We start from the raw sequence: 18,064 nt of genomic DNA, 5'->3' as shown, positions 1-18,064 counted from the left end.
AAGTACAAGGAGTATAAATACAGTAGTATAAACGAGATAACAAAGCAGAGGGCACTCCTCACCCACTCCCTCTGGCTCAATTGCCAGCAGGAAGAAAATGAGATAACAATACCATGCACTATAGTAATAAAATATTGCCACAGATCCTTGATTAGAAACTTTGGACTGGAAAAGTTCCCTAACAGTCTATGCAGCAGCAGGAGTCTAAAAAATTAGAGGAAAATAAAAGGAGTACTGTTTCCTTACTGATTAGATATGTCTGTGAAGTATCTGTCTAGCCTCAATTTAAAGGTATTTACAGTCTTTGCATTTGCTACTTTGGGAGGTAGTTTATTCTAATACTCCACTACTGTATATGTAAAAAACATTTCTTTTTTTTCCCACATTATTACATCTCCTTCCTTTCATCTTCATACCATTATTTCTAGTCAATGACTCTGTGTCTAAGGTGAACAGATTTTCATTTTTTTTTTTTAAACTATTCGCCATTTCCCATATCAGCAAGGTAGCATTAAGAACAGAGGACTGGGCCTCTGAGGGAACATCCTCACCTGGCCCCCTTCTCTGTTCCTTCTTTTGGAAAATTAAAAAAAAAACGAGGGGAGGATTTCCAGCCCCCCGCTCCCTCCCATTTTAGTCGCCTTCTACGACACGCAGGGAATACGTGGGAAGTATTCTTTCTCCCCTATCCCAGGGATTTTCCCCAGGGATTTTCATATATGTTACCATATTCTTTAGTATTTTGAACACCTATTCAAGATCATCTCAATCTGCACCTTTCTTAACAAAACAATTTGAAGTCTTTGAGTCTTCTCATACAGCTTTACTATAAGTAAAGGGATTAGTCTGGCTGCTCTTCTTTGAATTTGTTCAAGTTTCTCTTTATCTCTGATCAAATTAGGTGACCAGAACTTAACGGTTTTCTCTAAATGAGGTCTCACTAAGGCATTGTAAAGGGTGATTATCATCATATCTTTGTTTTGCAGTTTCCACTTCCATCTATGTATGCTGCTGGGCCTTTTTGGGGCCCTTCCACCCTTCAAACTCCCCCCCCTGAATCACAAGCCCTGGGGGGGGGGGGGGGGGTGAAATTCAGAGTGTATGGGACAGCCATTAATGCTTTCTGAAGGAGGCTGCCATGTAACAGTTGGGACTAATGGGCCCCCTTAGCAGCCGAGGAACAGGGCTCTATACATAAAGAGAGTATATGAGGAGCTGACCCTGCAGCTAGGCACTGTTGGCCATACCAAAGGTCATCACTGATAATGTCATTTTTTTTCTTCTTTAATTTTTTGTGATTTACCAAGTATCTTGTATCAATGATCTATATTTTTGGCACTAAAGTGCATAGCTTTACACCTGCCTACATTGAACTTTGACTGCCATGTTTCTGTCCACTCAACCAGTTTATCTAAAACCCTTGAATCTTCAGACAGTCTTCCTTTGAGATGAATATGTTCCAAATTTTGTGTCATAGCAAATTTTCAGATTCTACTGGTGAGTCCTGTCTCTAGGCCACTCATGTATATATGATGAAATGCATGGGTCTTAGGTCAGAGCCTTGTGAAAATCCACTACACATGTGAAACCAGTCAGATGTTTCTCCATTTAATATCACTCTCTGCTTCTGAGAAACCCAACCCACTATCCACATACAGAAATTATCTATGCTGTGAGTTTTAAGTTTATTCAGCAATCTCTTACGTAGTATTTTATCAAAAATTTTATGAATGTCTAAGCATATAACACACTGGGGTATTTTGAAGTCCCAGTTGTCATATATATATATATATATATGTGATGAAAAAATTTAATCAGATGTTTATGGTCAGTTATGAACCTATTTTCTTCCAGAAATTCAACAATTATATCTGATTATTGTTTCCAATACTTTACTTAGAATTGAGGCCAATGGTATGGTAGTTTCTAAGGGAAGGATAGGGTTGGTGCAGGAGGCACAGGTTGGTGAGGTTGACAGAAGCTGGTGAGGGATGAAGAGGGTTGATAAGGAGGCAGAGGTTGGTGAGGAATGTAGAGGTTGGTAAGGGAGGCAGAGGTTGGTGAGGAAAACAGTTGTCTACATGAGAAAGACTGACAATAGAAGGGCTGATTGGCCCAAAACTGGGTTGTCTGGGGAAAAAAAAAGAAAAAAGAAAATATTAAACTTGAAGACAGAATGCAGGCAAGATCTTCTATTGCTGAAACCATGTTGATTGTCAGATATTATTTTGTGATCTACAAACGTGACAATTTCATCTCCTATTATAATCATCTTTTCCATCATTTCACCTAACACTGATGTAAGGTTAATTGGGTGATAGTTCAAAGCACACTCTTTGTCTTCATTTTTATATATAGGAGTAACTTTTGAAAGTTTCCAGTCAGTTGGCACCTGACCATCTGATAGAGATTTGTTGACAATTTTTGTTATGTGGTATATCCACTGTCTCCTGACCTCTTCTAAAAATCGTGGAGCTAAGTTATCTGAACCTTTGGATTTGTCAGGATTTAATTGGTCCAGGTATTCAAGAACTTCAGAGCTCCATATTTCTCTAACCTTCAACTCTTCTTCATCAAATCCTTAAAACACTTTCATTGGTTGCAGTATTCGAGATGTTTCTTCAATTGTGAATATGGAGTAAAAGGAATAATTTAGTATGGTAGCCATTTCTCTGTCATCAGTAGTTAGTGAGTCATGTTTGTTTCATAATGGTCCAATTCCTTCTCTGACTGTCTTCCTTTTTCTTATATATTTGAAGAATTCCTTAGGCTTATTCTCAACTTTCAAGGAAATTCTTTTTTTCTTCCTTGCATTTACCATGTCTTATGACCTTCTTATGCTCTCTTTGGATTTTGATTAATTTCTGGTGATTTTCATCGGTTCCCACTTATTTAAATTGCATATATGGTGAGGGAGGGTTGGTGCACCAGGCTGAAACTGGAGAGGGAGGCAGAGGTTAGTGCAAGGCGAATAAGTTGGTGAGGGATGAAAATTTTGGCAAGGTAGGCAGAGGTCTGTGAGGAAAGTAAATGCTGGTGCAAAAGGCTGAGGTTTGTGTAGGAGGTAAAGGATGACCAGGGAGGGAGAGGTTGACTAGGGAAACAGAGTCTGGTGCAGGAGGCAAGGTTGGCATGGGAGGCAGAGGTTGACTACAGAGACAGAGTTTGGTGCAGGAGGCAAGGTTGGCCTGGAAGGCAGAGGTTGGCAGGTTGGTTAGATTAGACTGAGGTTGGTGAGGAAAGAAACTGGTGAAGGAGGCAGAAGTTAGAACAGAAGGGAGAGGTTGGTATGGAAGGGAGAAGTTGGTAAAGGAGGCAAAGGTTGATGAAGGAGGCAGAGTTTGGATCAAGAGGCAGAGATTGGTGAGGGAAGCAGAGGTTGGTGAGGGAGGCAGAGGTTGGTGTGGGAGGAAGAGGTTGGCACGGTGGTATCGCAAGCTGAGGCTGGTGAGGGGGGCAGAGGTTGCTGAGGAAAGGAGAGGTTGGTGCAGGAAGCACAAGTGAGTACTGAAGGCAAAGGTTGGTGAAGGAGGCTGACTCAGCTGAGCTGAGGTAGGCAGAGTTTGGTACAGGAAGCACAGCTGAGCGAGGGAAACAAAGGTTGGTTCAGGAGGCAAACGCTGGCCTGGGAAGCAGAGGTTGGTATGGGAAGCAAAGGATGGCAAGGGAAGCAAGCAGAGGTTGGTGAGGGAGACAAGGGTGGTGCAAGAGGGAGAGGCTGATGAGGGACAAAGAAGCTACTGTGGTAGGCAGATGTTGGTGAGGGAGGCAGAGGCTGGTGAAAGGGAGACAGAAACTGGTGAGAGAGGCAGAGGTTAATGAGGGAAGCAGAGGGTGGTGAGGGATGCAGTGGGTGATGACAAAGGCAGAGGTTTGTGAGGAAGCGGATGGTATGGCAGGCATTGGTTGGTGAGGGAGGCAGAGGTTAGTATAGGAGGAAAGGGATGCTAAGGGAGGAAGCAGAGGCTTATAAGGGAGGCAGATGTTGATAAGGGAGGAAGAGGCTGGTGCAGGAGGTAAAAGTTGGTGTGGAAGGCAGAGGTTAGAGCAGGAAACAAAGGATGGGGAAAGGCACAGAGGATGGTGAAGTAAGCAAAGGCTGGTGTGGGAGGCAGATATTGGTAAGGAAGCCAGAGGGAGGGAGTGAGAGGTTGGTGCAAAAGTCTGAGATTGGACACAGAGCCAGAGGGTGGTGCAGAATGCAGAGGTTAATGAAGGGAGAAGAGGTTGGTGCAGAATGCAGAGATTAATGAAGGGAGCAGAGGTAGGTGCAAGAGGCAGAGACTAGACAGAGGTTGGTGCATGGGACAGGTTGTTGAGAGAGGCAAAAGTTGGCAAGGGAGGTAGAGGCTGGTGAGGAACACAGGGGTTTGTGAGGGAGAGAGAGGCTGGTGAAGGAGGCTGAGGTTGGTGAAGAGAGAAAAGGTTGATTAGAGAGGCAGAGGATGGTGAGGGAGGAAGAGGTTGGCATGGCAAGGCAGAGGTTGGTGAGGGAGGCAGAGGTTAGTTTAGGAGGCAGGGGTTACAAAGGGAGGGGGAAGTTGGTGCAGGAAGCAGAAGTTGGTGCTGAAGGGAGAGGCTGGTGAAAGAGGGAGAGTGTGCTACAGGAGGAAGAGTTGGGTGATGGGAGCAGAGGGTGGTGAAGGAGACAAAGGATAGTGAGGAAGGCATAGGTTGGCGAGTGAGGCAGAGGTTGGTGAGGGAGGCAGAGGTTGGTGTGAGAAGCAGAAGTTGGTGAGGAAGACAGAGGTTGGTGCCAGAGGCTGAGACTGGAGACTATGGCGAGGGTTGGTGTAGGTAGCAGTGGTTGGTGCAAGATGCAGGTGTTGGTGAGGGAGACAGAGGTTGGTGCAGGAGGCAGAAACTGGCAATAGAGGCAGAGGCTGATGCAGAGGGTAGAAAGTGTTGAGAGAGGCACAAGCTGGTGAGGAAAGCAGAGGTTCATGCAAGAGGCAGAGTTTGATGAGGTAGACAGAGGTTGAGAGGATGTAAGAGGCAGATAAAGGGTGGTGCAGGAGGCAGAGGTTGGTAAGGAGGGTAGAGGTTAATGAGGGAGGCAGAGGTTGGTGAGGTATGCAAAGGCTGGCACAGTAGGCAGGTTGGTGAGGGAGGCAGAGGTTGGTGTGGGAGGTAGAGGTGGGTGAGAGAGGAGGGGAAAAGATGGTGCAGGAAGCAGAGGTTGGCAACCTTACAAGTAATGCCCATCTTCACCCTTAAAGGTAACAACCCCTCCTTCCACATGCTCCTTAGAGCACCCAGGACCTTAGCCCTTTCTCCCAACCAATGACTCACTACAATCCCCGAGGTTCCATCTGTTTTCACATCCACTCCCAGATATCCAAAACATTCCACATCCCCTAAGTCCTCCCAATTTAAACTTACACTCTGACTATCCTTCTCAACCCTTTGTTCAATCTCATTACCTTATTTTTATTCAAATTAACTCTCAGCTTCCTTCTTTCAAATGCTTTCTAAACACTAGTGCCAGCTTCTGCAATTTCTCTATAGAGTCTGCTATTAAAGCTGTGTCATCTTCAAATAGCAAATGACTTATCTCCCAAGTCCCCCACTTCCATCAAGCTGTAGTTCTGCCCCATATTTCAAGACCTGCATTCACCTTCCTTACAATTCTGTCCAGGAACAGAATCAAACCACTGTGGTGACATTATACACCTTGGACATAGACCCACTTTTACTGGGAACAAGTCATTCTTCTCTCTTCCTACTCACACACTCACCTTCATGTTCCAGTAAAAACACACTGCATTTAGTAACTTTCCCCTATTACCATTTTGAAGCACCTTCCCCAAACATCACTATCAACTGTGTCATATGCTTTCTCCAGACCCATTAATGCAATATACAAATCCCTCTCTTTCTCCATGTAATTCTACACAAATTCTTTGAAGCAAACACCTGTTTCACACATCCTCTGCCAATTAATCAAAATTATCATGGAACCAATTGAGTCCTTTCATGGGGCTGCACTTCACATGGAAGTGTAGTAAAGAGGGTTCCTTTGGGATGAAAAAGTCATTGGCAAGTCTTCCATCCACTGGTGATGATACTGCTTCGACTCCAATGCAGCTAATATGTAAAACAGACGGAGTGAAAGATGGTCTGAATGATCAGGGCCTGAACATACTGAGGGGTGTGAGGAATGCACAAGACAAAGTGAGCAAGCTATGTGGTATACAAGAAGCAATACTTGTCAGTAGCTTAACTAGAACTTATGAATTAGTCAGGGGAAGTCATGGAAATGTTTATGAGGCTTGCTAAGGATAAGGGGCCTCTGGTTTTGGTGCATTATACATGACAGCTAGAAAAAGGATGTGAGCAAATGAAGCCATTCTTCATCAGTTCCTGGCACAACCTCTGTACATGGGAAATGGCAAACAAGTATGATAGATATCAGAATTATATCAGCAGAAAGTATATGCATGTCATCATTTCTGAAAAAACAAAACATCTCTTGATCACATGGGAATTCAATTCATTAAGCAGAATGTAAAATCAAGAAACACTTAGGTCAAGAGAGTACTCTTTTCTCAATTTAGTATGATGGTTATCTGAAGAAATATGGAGTCAAATGAGAGGTTATATGTACCTGATCCTGCCCAAGTAAAAGAATTAAAAGATAATAACTTGACCTATTGAATACGCTCATATACAGAGTCATTTTCTTTTTTTATTCATTACTTATCATGCCTATGTTAGCAAAGCAGTGCCAGGAAACAAAAGAAGAATGGCTCATTCCTGTAGCCACCCTGCCACACATGAAATAGCACACACACACACACCTGGCTAGATAATGCAAGAAAAAGTAAAAAAAGGCCACATTCGTTCACACTCAGTCTCTAGCAGTCATGTGTAATACACCAAAACCACAGCTCCCTGTTAACATCCAGGCCCAACAAAACTTTCCATGGTTTACTGCAGATGCTTCACATGCCCTGGTTCAATCCAATGACAGCATGTTGACCCAAGTATACCACATCGTTCCAATTCACTCTATTCCTTGCACGCCTCTCACCCTCCTCTATGTTCAGGCCCTGATCACTCAAAATCTTTTTCACTCATCCTTCCACCTCCAATTTGGTCTCACACTTCTCCTCATTCCCTCCACCTCTGACACACCCTCTTCTGCTCTCTCAACCACACTCTTTTTATTTCCACATATCTCTCTTACCCTTTCAGTACTTACTTGATCAAACCACCTCACACTACATGTTGTCCTCAAACATTTCATTTCCAACACATCCACCCTCCTCCACACAACCCTACCTGTAGCCCATGCCTCGCAACCATATAACATTGTTGGAACTACTATTCCTTCAAACATACCCATTTTTTCTCTATGAGATAATGTTCTCGCCTTCCGCACATTCTTCAACACTCCCAGAACCTTCGCCCCCTCCCCAACCCTGTGACTCATATCTGATTCCAAGGTTCCACCCACTGCTAAATCCACTTCCAGATATCTAAAACACCTCACTTCCTCCACTTTTTCTCCATTCAAACTCACCTCCCAATTAACTTGTCCCTCAACCATACTGAACCTAATAACCTTGCTCTCATTCACATTTACTCTCAGCTTTCTTCTTTCACACACTTTACCAAACTCAGTCACCAACTTCTGCATGTTCTCACCCGAATCAGCCACCAGTGCTGTATCATCAGCAAACAACAACTGACTCACTTCCCAAGCCCTCTTGTCCACAACGGACTGCATACTTGCCCCTCTCTCCAAAACTCTTGTATTTACCTCCCTAACAACCCCATCCATAAACAAATTAAACAACTATGGAGACATCACGCACCACAGCTGCAAACCGACACTCACTGGGAACCAATCACTTTCCTCTCTTCCTACTCGTACACATGCCTTACATCCTTGGTAAAAACTTTTCACTGCTTCTAACAACTTACTTTCCTCACCATATCCTCTTAATACCTTCCACAAAGCATCTCTATCAACCCTATCATATGCCTTCTCCAGATCCATAAATGCTACATACAAATCCATCTGCTTTTCTAAGTATTTCTCACATGCATTCTTCAAAGCAAACAAGTGATCCATGCATGCTCTACCACATCTGAAACCACACTACTCTTCTCCAATCTGATGCTCTGTAATTGCCTTTACCCTCTTAATCAATACCCTCCCTTATAATTTCCCAGGAAAACTCAACAAACTTATACCTCTGTAATTTGAACTTTCACCTCTATCCCCTTTGCCTCTGTACAATAGCACTATGCATGCATTCCCCCAATCCTCAGGCACTTCACCATGCACCATACATACACTGAACATCCTTACCCACCAATCAACAACACAGTCACCCCCTTTCTTTTATAAATTCCACTGCAATACCATCTAAATCTTCCGTCTTGCTGGCTTTCATCTTCTGCAAAGCTTTCACTACCTCTTCATCTGTTTACCAAACCATTCTCCCTGACCCTATCACTTTGCACTCCATCCCGACCAAAACATCCTATATCTGCAACTCTGTCATCAAACACATTCAACAAACCTTCAAATTATTCACTCCATCTCCTTCTCACTTCACCATTACTTGTTATTACCTCCCCATTAGCCCCCTTCATCAATGTTCCAATTTCTTCTCTTGTCTTACGCACTTTATTTACCTCCTTACAAAACATCTTTTTATTCTCCCTAAAATCTAATAATACACTCTCACCCCTACTCTCATTTGCCCTCTTTTTCACCTCTTGCACCTTTCTCTTGCCTTTTTGCCGGTTTCTTTTATACATCTCCCAGTCATTTGCAGGTGATAAAATCGTCCAAATGCCTCTCTCTTCTCTTTCACTAATAATCCTACTTCTTCAGCCCACCACTCACTACCCTTTCTAATCTGCCCACCTCCCACCTTTCTCATGCCACAAGCACCTTTTGCACAAGCCACCATTGCTTCACTAAATACATCCCATTCCTCCCTCACTCCCCGCACATCATTTGCTCTCACCTTTAGCCATTCTACACTCAATCTCTCCTGGTACTTCCTCACACAAGTCTCCTTTCCAAGCTAACTTACTCTCACAACTCTCTTCACCCTAACACTCTCTCTTCTTTCGAACTACTACTACTATTCCCTCAAACATACCAATTTTTGCTCTCTGAGATAACGTTCTCTCTTTCCACACATTCTTCATCGCTCCCACAACCTTCACCCCTTCCCCATCACATAACTCACTTCCATTTCCATGGTTCCATTCGCTGCTAAGTCCACTACCAGATATCTAAAACACTTAACTTCCTCGAGTTTTTCTTTATTCAAACTTACATCCCAATTTACTTGTCCCTCAACCCTAATGAACCTACCAACCTCACTCTTATTCACATTCACTCTCAACTTTCTCCTTGCACACGCTTTTCCAAACTGAGTCACCAACTTCTGCAGTTTCTCACTTGAATCAGCTACCAGAGCTGTATCACTGGCCAACAACAACTGACTCACTTCTCAGGCCCTGTTATCCCTAACAGACTGCATACTCACCCCTCTCTCCAAAACTCTTGCATTCACCTCCCTAACCACCCCATCTGTAAACAAATTAAACAACCAAGGGGACATCACCTACCCCCTGCTGCAGACCAACCTTCCAATCTCGCTCCTCTCTTCCTACTGGTACACATGCCTTACATCCTTGGTAAAACTTTTCACTGGTAGTTTACAGGTTAATTGAAAGCATGGAGATACATCTGTCTATCAACCTATAACTCTGATGCCCATTCCCTCCAGGAACTCCCATTAAGTGGTGGCCATGGCAAAAGAGTCCCCACTTATCCCTGTCCTTGCATGCCCTATTCCATGCAATTTTCCAAAATTTCTTTCCCTTCAGTACACTTCCACTTTATTTCTCCATGTCAAAAGTGGTATTTCTCTCACATTAACCACCTTTAACTGTACTATCATACACTCTTCTTGTAAACACCCCATCTTCCATTCATTATCAAGATTAAGTATCTGCCAAAGTACTGTTCTTACAAGTATAATACAAAGATAGTTATTCCACATTTTTCGAAATGACTCGAACAAACTTTTATCAAATAAACAAAAGTAAGAAAACTTACTTTTAACAGTTTGATCATCTGAACCAGATGCAAGGAACTTGCCAAGAGGATGAATGGAGATTGATCTGATAATGGATTGATGACCCTTGAAAATAAGCGCCTCCATACTAGGGAATGGTCGAAGGTCTTTGGGTTTGGGTAACACTGGTATAAGGTCCTAGTGGAAGAAAAAGGAAACTCCTTTTCAGTATCTTTTTAAACCTGGAAAATATGAAATAATCATCACGTAGATACATACAGCATGATATTAATTAGGATCACAACCCGTCCTAAGCTTGTACGCAGGAGAGAGTTTTTGTCTGGAAAGTATGGTTTTTGATGGATGGAGGGTTGGAGTTTAAGACTGAGTTGGAAGGACAGTTGTATAGTGCCTGTTAGGTTTTTCAGTGTGTATATGTTCTGTCACTGCTATATTTGTTGGGTAGGGGGATCTGTGAGAAGAGATTACTAAAGTGTGAGGTAGAGGTAAACTTTACATTTCTACATGGGGTTGGTGGTTGTGTTTGGTTTGGGTGGGGTGGGTGGGTAGGGATGGGGTGGGAGTGGGTCTAATGCTATTGCATAGAACTGGGTGCTGAAAATGCTGATATAGGTCTGTATTAAGAGGATCTTGGTTTCATTGCAAATGAGATGGCTTTGATTAGGGAGTGAGTTGCCCATGCTGGGGGAAAAAATGAAACATTTTATGCTACAAATGTATGGTGTGGGAGGAAAGCTACGTGATGCAGTGAGGGGTTATTACCAAGAGAGTAAGGCAAGTGCACAGGTAGGAAGAGAGAAGTGTGAGTTGCTCTAAGAGAAGGTGGGTTTGTGTCAATGGTGTGTGATCTCACTAAGGCTGTCTAATTTTTTCTGGAAGTAAATATGAGGGTTTTGGAGTGAGGGGGAGGTCTACAGTCAGTTAAGAATTGGGGGCCTGGGAGGCAATTTCGGTGCTGTATGCAGGTGATAGAGCACAGCTAGCAGATTCATGCGAGAAACTGCAAAGGTTGGTGTCTGAGTCTGTGAGTGTTTGACAGAAGGAAGTTGAGTGTCAATGAGTATTAAAGTAAGGTAATCAGATTTTGTAGGGAAGAGAGACAAGCTGGTTTAACTGTAAAGTTTGAATGGAGAGAACTTCAGGAAGTGGGGTGTCCTGGATTAATGAAGGACATGGCAGCAAATGGAACTATAGGAGCTGAAATAAACCAAAGGGTGTGGAAAGAGACATCACCATCAATGATTGCAAAGGTGGGTATGTCTGATGGTAAAGTAATCCCAAGAATACAGTATGGATGCAAGGAATAGGCCCATATTGAAAATGTACAGAGGAGGGTGGATGAGTTGGAAATAAAATGCCTCAGGATAGTAAGTGGTGTGAAGAAAGTTGATCAAGTATAAAATGACAGGGTTAGAGATGTGCAATAGTAAAAAGAGTATGGTTGCAAGAGATGAAGAAGGTATGCTGAAATGGTCTGGACTTATGCAGAAGATGGGTGATGTGAGACTGACTATTTGTTAAAATGGAGGGAAGACTAAGGATGAGATGGAAGGATGGAGCAGAAAAACCTTTGAGATGTCAGGGCTTGAACATGAAGGAGGGTGAGAGACATGCATGGGATATAGTGAAGTGGAGTGATGTGGTATTCAGAGGACAACATCTTGTCACCAGGCTGAACCAAGGAACATGAAACAGAAAACCAAGGAAGGGTCAAAAGGGCTTGGCTGTAGATAGAGAGCTCCAGTTTCAGTGCATTATACATGACAGATGGAGGTGAGCAAATAAGGCTGTTCTTCAGCTGTTCCTGGCACTAACTAGCTAGTGCATGAAAAGAAGTATGGAAATACAGGTTGAGTATCCCTTATCCAAAATGCCTGGGATCAGAAGTGTTTTGTATTATGGATTTTTTACAGATTTGGGAATATTTGCAAACACATAATGAGATATTTCAGGGCTAGGACCCACGTCTAAACACAAAATCCATTTATGTTTCATATACACCTTATAAACATAGCCTGAGGGGAATTCATACAATAATTTGAATAATTTTGCACATTTGTTTAACACTGAACCATAAGAAAGCTAAGGTGTCACAACCTAAGCCACCTATGTGGAAATATGTGGTCATTTGGCATCACCTTATTCCTGACTCTGAATTTATATGCTACTGATAAGCAATTGTTTTCTTGCACTCATTCACACATAAAACTTAATAGTAAAAAAAAAAAAAAAAAAATATGAAATACCTATTAATACAATGAAAAAAATAATGTGTCTAGGGTTGGAATTTTCCCTGTGTAACAGGAAAAAACAGAATGAGCTGTGTAGCTTCAAATAAACAGTGATCGGGGCTTCAAGCATGTTCTAGAATTCTATTTGTGACTGTGCAGTTATACTTGCTTGGATGAATGAAATGAAACCATTAAAACTCCATCAGAAAAGCAATTAAGCAGGAGAAAGCACATGACAAGGTTGACAGAGATACCTTGTAGAAGGAGCCATAAATGTATGGTGTGAAAGGAAAGCTGCTACATTCAGTGGGCATTTCTTTATCAGATTAAGGTGCATGTGTGAAGTTGGGTATGCACCAAGGGTCCGTCCATCCGTCTGTCTCTGTCTGTCTGTCTCTGTCTGTCTGTCTGTCTGTCTGTCTGTCTCTGTCTGTCTGTCTGTCTGTCTCTGTCTGTCTCTGTCTGTCTGTCTGTCTCTGTCCCTCCGTCCGTCTGTCTGTCTGTCTGTCTGTCTGCGTCGTGTGTGTCTGTGTGTGTCGTGTGTGTGTGTCTTTGTGTGTGTGTGTGTGTAAGTGTGTGTGTGTGTGTGTAAGTGTGTGTGTGTGTGTGTGTGTGTAAGTGTGTGTGTGTGTGTGTGTGTGTGTGTGTGTGTGTGTGTGTGTGTGTGTGTGTGTGTGTGTGTGTGTCAGATTTTTTGGCTCAGGTGGCAGACTCCAGAGAGACACTCCAGTAACTGGTGTCTGAGCTTGGGAGTGTGTGAAGGAAAGAAGTAGAGAATTCACATAAACAAAAGTCAGGTGCAACACAGGATGGAATGAGTGTGATCATGAAGGGGTAGAACCTTAAGTACTTTAGGTAACTGGGAGAGATCATGGCAGCAGATGGAACCATAAGAGCTGGTGAGTCATATGATTGGAGAGGAGGTAGAGAGAGGTTCTAGGTACACTGGAGTTTGTGGAAGGAGAGATAACTATTTCTTGGGTAAAAGATGGGTATATTGTATACTCAGTATGCAAATCTTGGGCCCTGTGCTGAACGTGTTGGAAATGGAATACTAAGGACAACATTGGGGCATGAAGAGAACTGATAATTAGGAATGACAGACTAAGAGCAAGGTATGGGAGTAAGAGGATTCTAATTGAGAAGGATGACCAGGCTGTGATGCAATGGTTAGGAAATATCGAGGGGAAAGTGAAAAAAGGCTGACACTGAGAAGTAAAGGAAGTATGTGGGAGAGAAGACAAAGAACAATATGAAAGGAAGAAGTGAAAGAGGCTTTGAAGTGCCAGAGTCAGAAGATTCAGGAGGATGAGAGGTATGTATGGAAGCAATGAGGTATATGGGTGAGGGGGGTAATGTGCTGTCAGTGAACTGAATCAGGAAACATGATGCAGTCAGGAATTGGTTTGTGGGATTTGGTTGTGCATGGAGGTTCTGTCTTCAGTGAATTATACATGACAACTAGATAGTGGATGCAAGAAAATGAGGCTATTACTTTGCCTGTTTTTGGTATTACAAGCTTAAGTGGGAAATGGCAACAGATAAATATGAAAAAGAAATAAAAGACTAAAAGAAAATTTCTGTGTTTGGCTGGTTAGCCATAAGAAACTATCCTGAGCTATGCCTTATGATTTCTACATCTCACACAAGCATCCCAAAACTATAATGATTTAATATTATGCCATCTTTCTGAAACTATACAAAGATCAAAATAAAACTTTAAACTAAGTTCAAAGCTTCTGGTGTATGCCACATGCCCACTTCAATAAATGATGACACGGTAGACTATAATCATCCCATAAAATCTCACCTTTCAAATGAGTGTTACTATGAAGACAAAGACTTCTAACTGTGGGTTATTCTGTTCACTAACGTGAAACCACTCTTACATTACTCTAACAGACTGAAGTGGTTCAATTTGGAGTTGCTAGAGAGAAAACATATCAGAAATACAAACATTTATTGCTGGGTTATAACTTACTACAAACATGCCCCAGCCAAGCTAAATATGTACATGCTTTATATGTTCCTTACCACTATTCCTTAATTCATTGTTTCTTTCAAACACAGGCTTACAGGCTAAACAATGTTGTGAAGCTTGTAAATTTGGTGAAAACCTAAGAAATTCAAGTAAAAGGAATCCTGAAAGATTATCAGCCTGTTTTCTAAATACTCTAATATTTCAAATTATTTCTTTAAGATATTTAGAGTTGGATAAATCAAAACCACATGTCCAGTTATCAAAACAATTACAGAAGAAATGCCTCCTTGATTTGCAAGCAGCTACATCACAAGTTTCTGAAACTCTAAAAAAAAAATAGGAGCAAGATATATGTTCTTCAGAGTTCACCAAATTGAATGCGCAGCTGAATTGGACTGTGGTGATAAGATCCTAAGGGAATGGGATGGGTTGATACCAGTCTCATGAGTTACCATGACTCTTGATCACCTAATGTTTATCGCTATGATTTGTCAACAGCTAAATTTTGTATTGGATTGAGAACTCCTAATTGAAAGCACAATTTTGACTCCTGACAAGCTAACCTCACCCCATTTAAGTTTTTCCTGGATGGTATTGCAGTGGAATTTATCAAAAAAGGGGATGACTGTATTGTTGACTGGTTGGTAAGGTTATTTAATGTATGTATGATTCATGGTGAGGTGCCTGAGGATTGACGGAATGTGTGCACAGTGCCACTGTACAAAGGCAAGGGGGATAAGAGTGAGTGCTCAAATTACAGAGGTATAAGTTTGTTGAGTATTCCTGGTAAATTATATGGGAGGGTATTGATTGAGAGGGTGAAGGCATGTACAGAGCATCAGATTGGGGAAGAGCAGTGTGGTTTCAGAAGTGGTACAGGATGTGTGGATAAGGTGTTTGCTTTGAAGAATGTATGTGAGAAATACTTAGAAAAGCAAATGGATTTGTATGTAGCATTTATGGATCTGGAGAAGGCATATGATAGAGTTGATAGAGATGCTCTGTGGAAGGTACTAAGAATATATGGTGTGGGAGGCAAGTTGTTAGAAGCAGTGAAAAGTTTTTATTGAGGATGTAAGGCATGTGTACGTGTAAGAAGAGAGGAAAGTGATTGGTTCTCAGTGAATGTAGGTTTGCGGCACGGGTGTGTGATGTCTCCATGGTTGTACAATTTGTTTATGGATGGGGTTGTTAGGGAGGTGAATGCAAGAATTTTGGAAAGAGGGGTAAGTATGAAGTCTGTTGTGGATGAGAGAGCTTGGGAAGTGAATCAGTTGTTGTTCGCTGATGATACAGCGCTGGTGGCTGATTCATGTGAGAAAACTGCAGAAGCTGGTGACTGAGTTTGGTAAAGTGTGTGAAAGAAGAAAGTTAAGAGTAAATGTGAATAAGAGCAAGGTTATTAGGTACAGTAGGGTTGAGGGTCAAGTCAATTGGGAGGTAAGTTTGAATGGATCTGGGCCTGAACATGCAGGACGGTGAAAGGCGGGCAAGGGATAGAGTGAATTGGATCGATGTGGTATACTGGGGTCGACGTGCCGTCAATGGATTGAATCAGGGCATGTGAAGCGTCTGGGGTAAACCATGGAATGTTCTTTCAATCCACTGACAGCACATCGACCCCGGTATACCACATCGTTCCAATTCACTCTATTCCTTGCATGCCTTTCACCCTCCTGCATGTTCAGGTCCCGATCACTCAAAATCTTTTTCACTCCATCTTTCCACCTCCAATTTGGTCTCCCACTTCTCCTCGTTCCCTCCACCTCTGACACATGTAGCCTCTTTGTCAATGTTTCCTCATTCATTCTCTCCATGTGACCAAACCATTTTAAAACAACCTCTTCTGCTCTCTCAAAAACACTCTTTTTATTACCACACATCTCTCTTACCCTGTCATTACAAACTCGATCAAACCACCTCACACCACATACCGTCCTCAAGCATCTCATTTCCAGCATGTCCACCCTCCTCCACACAACTCCATCTATAGCCCATGCCTCGCAACCATAGAACATTGTTGGAACCACTATTCCTTCAAACACACCCATTTTTGCTTTCCAAGACAATATTCTCAACTTCCACAGACGTTTCAACGCTCCCAAAACTTTTGCCCCCTCCCCCACCCTATGATTCACTTCCGCTTCCATGGTTCCATCCACTGCCAAATCCACTCCCAGATATCTAAAACACTTCACTTCCTCCAGTTTTTCTCCATTCAAACTTACCTCCCAAGTGACTTGTCCCTCAACCCTACTGCATCTAATAACCTTGCTCTTATTCACATTTACTCTCAGCTTTCTTCTATCACACACTTTACCAAACTTAGTCACCAGCTTCAGCAGTTTCTCACATGAATCAGCCACCAGCGCTGTATCATCAGCGAACAACAACTGACTCACTTCCCAAACTCTCTCATCCACAACAGACTGCATACTTGCCCCTCTTTCCAAAACTCTTGCATTCACCTCCCTAACACCCCCAATCCATAAACAAATTAAACAACCATGGAGACATCACACACCCCTGCTGCAAACCAACATTCACTAAGAACCAATCACTTTCCTTTCTTCCTACTCATACACATGCCTTACATCCTCGATAAAAACTTTTTACTGCTTCTAACAACTTGCCTCCCACACCATATATTCTTAATACCTTCAACAGAGCATCTCTATTAACTCTATCATATGCCTTCTCCAGATCCATAAATGCTACATACAAATCCATTTGCTTTTCTAAGTATTTCTCACATACATTCTTCAAAGCAAACACCTGATCCACACATCCTGTACCACTTCTGAAACCATACTGCTCTTCCCCAGTCTGATGCTCTGTACATGCCTTCACCCTCTCAATCAATGCCCTCCCATACCATTTCCCAGGAATTCTCAACAAACTTTATTTATATTATACTTTGTTGCTGTCTCCCGCGTTTGCGAGGTAGCGCAAGGAAACAGACGAAAGAAATGGCCCAACCCCCCCCTCAATACACATGTATATAAATACGTCCACACACGCAAATATACATACCTACACAGCTTTCCATGGTTTACCCCAGACACTTCACATGCCTTGATTCAATCCACTGACAGCACGTCAACCCCGGTATACCACATCGCTCCAATTCACTCTATTCCTTGCCCTCCTTTCACCCTCCTGCATGTTCAGGCCCCGATCACACAAAATCTTTTTCACTCCATCTTTCCACCTCCAATTTGGTCTCCCTCTTCTCCTTGTTCCCTCCACCTCCGACACATATATCCTCTTGGTCAATCTTTCCTCACTCATCCTCTCCATGTGCCCAAACCACTTCAAAACACCCTCTTCTGCTCTCTCAACCACGCTCTCTTTATTTCCACACATCTCTCTTACCCTTACGTTACTCACTCGATCAAACCACCTCACACAACACATTGTCCTCAAACATCTCATTTCCAGCACATCCATCCTCCTGCGCACAACTCTATCCATAGCCCATGCCTCGCAACCATACAACATTGTTGGAACCACTATTCCTTCAAACATACCCATTTTTGCTTTCCGAGATAATGTTCTCGACTTCCACACATTCTTCAAGGCCCCCAGGATTTTCTCCCCCTCCCCCACCCTATGATCCACTTCCGCTTCCATGGTTCCATCCACTGCCAGATCCACTCCCAGATATCTAAAACACTTCACTTCCTCCAGTTTTTCTCCATTCAAACTCACCTCCCAATTGACTTTTTTTTTTTTTTTTTCTCACTTCCTCCAGTTTTTCTCCATTCAAACTCACCTCC

The 18,064-nt window shown here is 42.6% G+C and overlaps 1 protein-coding gene across 1 annotated transcript in view; it reads right to left on the bottom strand.

The window, feature by feature from the left end:
• Positions 1–18,064, bottom strand: part of LOC139759048 (ribosome biogenesis protein bop1-A) — a 408,882-nt gene that overhangs the window by 156,524 nt on the left and 234,294 nt on the right. The window contains exon 8 of the mRNA XM_071680955.1: positions 10,094–10,250. Within this exon, the coding sequence (XP_071537056.1) occupies positions 10,094–10,250 (157 nt within the window). The remainder of the gene's footprint in view (positions 1–10,093; positions 10,251–18,064) is intronic.

Source organism: Panulirus ornatus, chromosome 32 (genome assembly GCF_036320965.1).
Source record: "Panulirus ornatus isolate Po-2019 chromosome 32, ASM3632096v1, whole genome shotgun sequence".
In the NCBI taxonomy this organism is placed as follows: Eukaryota; Metazoa; Arthropoda; class Malacostraca; order Decapoda; family Palinuridae; genus Panulirus; species Panulirus ornatus.
The sequence above is the reverse complement of the archived record's forward strand: the minus strand, read 5'-3'. Positions and strand labels throughout refer to the sequence as shown.